Genomic DNA, 4,433 nt, shown 5'->3' on the forward strand with positions numbered 1-4,433 from the left:
AATCTAATTAGGACTAACTATGCTTCCTGGAAAAGAACTGGAGATATCCCCAGGGAGGGGAGGGGAGGCGTGAGCCTCGCCCTGGACACTGCACTCCTGTCCCTTCCCTTGGAGGCCACAGGTCAGTCATGCCTAGCAATGAGAAACCTGAGCCCCCATCCGGCTGCATAAACTGCAGCCAGGTTTCAGGTGGAAAAGCCAGTTTTTCCAAAACTGCAAGTGGATGATTGAGGCAGATACCCAGAATGTGAGGCACCGTGGTGACCTATGAAGCCAGGCCCCAGGACAGAGGGTACGTGGAGGTGGCAGTGGTGTCTGGGTTGCTATTTGCTGGTGGTATTCTGCCCAGCGGTGACCAAGAAGCAACTCCCCACCTGCCATCTTAGTCCTAGGAGCTCTGGGATTATGGGTGTGATGTCAGGCACTATTGCTCCCCTGGTCTCTGTGGTCTCCCTTGCCATTTCTGGGGAGGCCACTGCCCGACCGTAGCCTAGTCTTCCCAGCAGGAACAGCCAGGCAGGCGCCAGACAAGTCACTAAATGTAATGACTGTCTAAGCATGTGGATGCAGTAACCAGATTACTCAGACCTGCTTTGGCTGCTGCAGACTCCCCAGGCTCCTGTCCACTTACCTACTATGTCAGTCTTCAATGCCCACATCATTCCTGTCTCCTTCCCACCCCCACTTGAAGTAGAGGCTGATCTTCAGGGGCATTTCGATTCAGAAGTCTACAGTATTTTAGCTTTTAGTGGGACATCTCTCCTCCCTGTTTTCAGGTTTGCGATCCTGCAAGAAGCTGGTAAATAATAACTGTGTCCCCTGTATTCTTTCTTTCCCCCTCCCCAAACAGCTCTGATCTGATGTGATCGTGACCTGGCATGGGAGGAAGCAGATGTGCTCATGCTTTGTATTAGGACCAGGTGCACAGGAACCTGCAGTGTGTATGTCTTCAGAGACTCAAGATACTTTTTCCCCAAAAAACGAGGGCAGAAGGTTCTGGTTACAGGTTTATTGGACACTGGACATGTGATTTCTTGATTACAAGGCAGAGGCAGTGGGGGCAGGGAGGAGCAGCCTGAGGTGTAGGCAGAAACTAGATGCTACTGCCCCAATCAGTTGGGCATGATGTGAGGTGGAGGGGCACAGCCCTATGCACAGGGGTCCTTTGTTCCTGGTCTCCAGAGTGCTAAGACATGTGGGCAGGCCCTGAACTCACCACAGGGCACCAGTGTGCTGCCATTAAAGCGGGGCTCTGTCCTTCAGGCAGCAACCTTGCAGCCTCCCACCAAGACAGTTTCTGTGCCGCAGTGATGGAGTAGAGGGTGGAGCTCAGAGCTGGGCCAAACCTCGCGGGTCCGTGGGCATGGAGTCTAGATGGGGAGGCTCAGAGGCACAAAGTCTGGGTCCTGCGCCCTGCTCAGGAGCATTCACCGTCTGCTCAGATGGAGCAGAGGTGGGGCCAGGCAGTGGGGGCAGAGCGGTCAGGGTCTGGCCTGGATCTGTGGAACTGGGACGGGGTGGGGGAGGGGCCTGTCCCAAGATCAAGGCCAGAGTCACTGGCCAGCTACCTGCAGAATGCTTCTGGGCACACACCTTGTCGAATTTCTTATGACTGTAGAGCTTGTTTTTGTTCATGAATGTTAGCAAGATCCAGTCACAGAGGAAGGAGCCCTGGAGTCAGCAAGGCTGGTGTGAAGGGTCTTGAGGGTTTCCCACCCCCATTGCCTTCCCACCCAGACCCCCAGGTCCCAGCATATGTCTCTTACCACCCCGATGGAGGTCAGAGCTGTGGCCAGATTAATGATGGTAGGAATCAGGCTGAACTTCCCTGCCTGGGGATAAGGGGGAGGGGATCTAGATAGTCAGCCACACAGGGCCTCATGGGCAGGAGAGAAGGCTGTGCCAGATGTCCCAGACCACTCAGACCCCAGGCAGTTGGAGCCCCCTGGTTTACCTGTCCGTGCACAATGACATCGATGCGGATCCCATAGGCTTTTATGAGTGTGCGGGTGGTGCTGTTGTTCGTCTTGTAATACTTGGCAAACCTGGGAGAATGACCCGAAGAATGTCAGAAGAGCAAGGTGCCCACTTTCCCCTTGAGTGCTGCCCTGTTTGTTTCTGTAGATGCCACAGCCTAAGAGGTCTGGGTCTAGAGGATATGCCAGCCTCCAGAGCCATGGTACCTGAAGTTGTAGCCGGAGGAAGCTGGCACATGCTTGGGGTCGAGCCTCCGGAAGGAGTATCTGGGGTTGCACTTGGAGGCAGACAGGTCCAGGTCACAGTCCCAGTTGATAATGACTCCAATGACACCACCCTGCTCCAAAGTGGATGCAAGAAGGGTTGGGGCTGGAACCCAGAGGACTTCCAGGAACCCAGGATCCCTCCCTGGGCTGTGCATGGAATACAGCTGCCACTTTGGTGAATGCATGACCATAGACACCAGTGACCAGCTGTGTGACCAGGAGTCAATAATTTAGCAGGAGCCATGCATGCCCAGATGGGGTGGGTGACAGGGTTTCTCTTTCCTAGGCCAAGCAGGGCCCTTGCTGGCCAGGACTGTGAAGGGAACCGTGTAATGGACTCCAGAGTGGGCAGGGGCAGCGCCTGGAAGGAAGGACTCACTGTGTGTGCCAGTTCAGTAAAGTTCTCTCCCGCCTTCTCCACAATGAAACCCAGCTTGAAGATGGGGCAGTAGAGGTCAGAGGTTTCATGAAAGGTACAGTGCTTCAGGTAGCCATCCTTGCGGGTCTCAATGTTGCCCCTACGGGTGCCAGCAGCCACATGGGTGAGAAGGGCTGGAAGCTGGGCACCCAGAGGGCAGTGCCTCACCCCACAGTTTAATGACTTACTTGGAAAACTGGAATTTGGGGTAGTGGATGCTGTTCTTGATGAGGATGGTGAAATTGGGGGCCATCTTACCAAGAAACTGGCTGAGGAAACACACTGGATGGGTTTGGTCCTCCCAGGCTCTGGTCCACTGTTGATGCTACCCCCACCCCCCAGCACAGGGCCCCAGTCTGGGAAGGCGCGGGGTAGCGGGCACACCTAATGGACGCCCCGTCTTCCACTGGACACCAACCGGACACCTCACAAGTCTTGGCGGCTCCGTGGTAGTAGGGCACGCAGCGCCCGGTGCGCACGCCTGCAGGTGGGTGGGTGGGTAAGTGCTGAGGCCCGTGGTCTGCGCACCCGCACCCACACCACCCACAAATGCGCACCGTTTCCCAGCATGTCCAGCTCGCCAGCCGCACAGTCCTCGTCCGAGTCGCAGGTGGCGTTTCGGACCCTCGCGCTCTAGAGAGGCGGGCTGCTCAGGGCGCGGAGCCAAGGGCCCTCCTGCCCCCTCTGTCCCGACCCTGCCTCACCTCCGGGCAGGTTCCAAGGGTCTGCGAGGGGGTGACCTCGATCCTGGTGATGATGCTGAACACACTGCCCCCCTGGACCAGGAGACGGGCTGCAGGTTGGCGCGCGTAGCTCGCCCACCCCTCAGCCCCACCACCCCGGGCAACGCGGGCGGGGGCGCACCTCGGGGGGCTTCACATACTCCTCCACGTCCCAGACTCTGTGTTCCGAAGAGGTGATGCCCTTGACCTTGGTGATGACGGAGCTCTCGGGGCCCGTCTCGCTGTCCTGGTAGCTCTTCTGTACGAGGAACACGTACCTGCCGGCGGCCAGGGAGGGCTCTGCGGGGGCCCGGGCCCCGCCACCGCCGGCCGCCCCCGCCCCGCCCGCGCGCCTGGCGGCCCGACACCCGCCCGCGCCCCGCGCACCAGACGAAGTAGAGCAGGATGAGCAGCTGCACGGCGCGGTACACGACACCCAGGCGCCGGTTCCTCACCACGATCACTTTGGGCGTCTCGTAGTCCCAGAAGGCCGACCAGCACCCCCGGGCCAGGCGCCGGGCTGCGGCCGCGCCCGCGCGGGTCTTGGGCTCGGGGGCCGCCATCCCCGCCGCCCCGAGCGCGCCTGCAGCTCGCCCAGGGTCGGGACGTGTGGACCCTGCGCCCGAAGCCTAGCGCCGCCGGGGGCGTGGTCTGCGCGGCAGGGGGCGTGGCCCGTGCCTCCAGGGCGTGGTCTGTGCGGCCGGGGGCGTGGCCCGTGCAGCTTTGGGGCGCAGCCTGTCCCTCCGGGTGTGGCCCGTGCCGCCGGGCGTGACTCGTGCCGCTGGGGGCGTGGCCTGGCGCAGCACGCGTGTCTGGCCCGGGGTCTGAGCGGCTCGCAGCACCTGACAGGTGTTCCAGGTGAAAGCCCGCGGGGCCCGCGCGAGACGTAGCCGGAGGAGCGCCGCAGCGCAGGTCAGTCCTGCTCTGAAATCTGTTTTTCCAGCTTTGTGCAGATACGTTTGGCATCCTATGGTGTGTACATCATACGCCCCCGTTAACCCACTGCCACCTGTTGTTTTCCTTCAGATCAACGGGTCTTTCTCCTCTTTC

The 4,433-nt window shown here is 59.8% G+C and overlaps 1 protein-coding gene across 5 annotated transcripts; it reads right to left on the reverse strand.

Annotated features, from left to right (window-relative positions):
- Window positions 1-1,018: 1,018 nt before the first annotated feature.
- On the reverse strand, window positions 1,019-4,032 carry P2RX2 (purinergic receptor P2X 2). 5 transcript variants are annotated; one of them, XM_055147205.1, is made up of 12 exons: window positions 3,771-4,032; window positions 3,526-3,661; window positions 3,366-3,437; window positions 3,219-3,294; window positions 3,046-3,142; window positions 2,850-2,930; window positions 2,623-2,761; window positions 2,184-2,314; window positions 1,955-2,045; window positions 1,767-1,832; window positions 1,594-1,671; window positions 1,019-1,413 (listed from the first exon to the last, which is right to left on the reverse strand). In XM_055147205.1, exons 1-12 carry the CDS (start codon window positions 3,944-3,946, stop codon window positions 1,330-1,332), a joined length of 1,227 nt encoding a protein of 408 aa, XP_055003180.1. In that variant the 5' UTR covers window positions 3,947-4,032; the 3' UTR covers window positions 1,019-1,329. The 5 variants fall into 5 exon arrangements, with proteins under 5 accessions (XP_055003180.1, XP_055003179.1, XP_055003177.1 ...); XM_055147204.1 differs by having other exon boundaries at window positions 1,019-1,434; XM_055147202.1 differs by having other exon boundaries at window positions 1,019-1,671.
- Window positions 4,033-4,433: the final 401 nt, after the last annotated feature.

Source organism: Sorex araneus, chromosome 9 (genome assembly GCF_027595985.1).
Source record: "Sorex araneus isolate mSorAra2 chromosome 9, mSorAra2.pri, whole genome shotgun sequence".
NCBI lineage: Eukaryota > Metazoa > Chordata > Mammalia > Eulipotyphla > Soricidae > Sorex > Sorex araneus.

Excerpts from the sequence above, each read along its gene's own strand:
- P2RX2 (XM_055147202.1), bottom strand. The coding sequence starts at position 3,946 with ATGGCGGCCCCCGAGCCCAAGACCCGCGCGGGCGCGGCCGCAGCCCGG. Across the intron at positions 2,931-3,045 it reads GAAGACGGGGCGTCCATTAG|CCAGTTTCTTGGTAAGATGG; the intron begins GTGTGCCCGCTA and ends GTGTTTCCTCAG. Across the intron at positions 1,833-1,954 it reads ATGTCATTGTGCACGGACAG|GCAGGGAAGTTCAGCCTGAT; the intron begins GTAAACCAGGGG and ends CCTTATCCCCAG.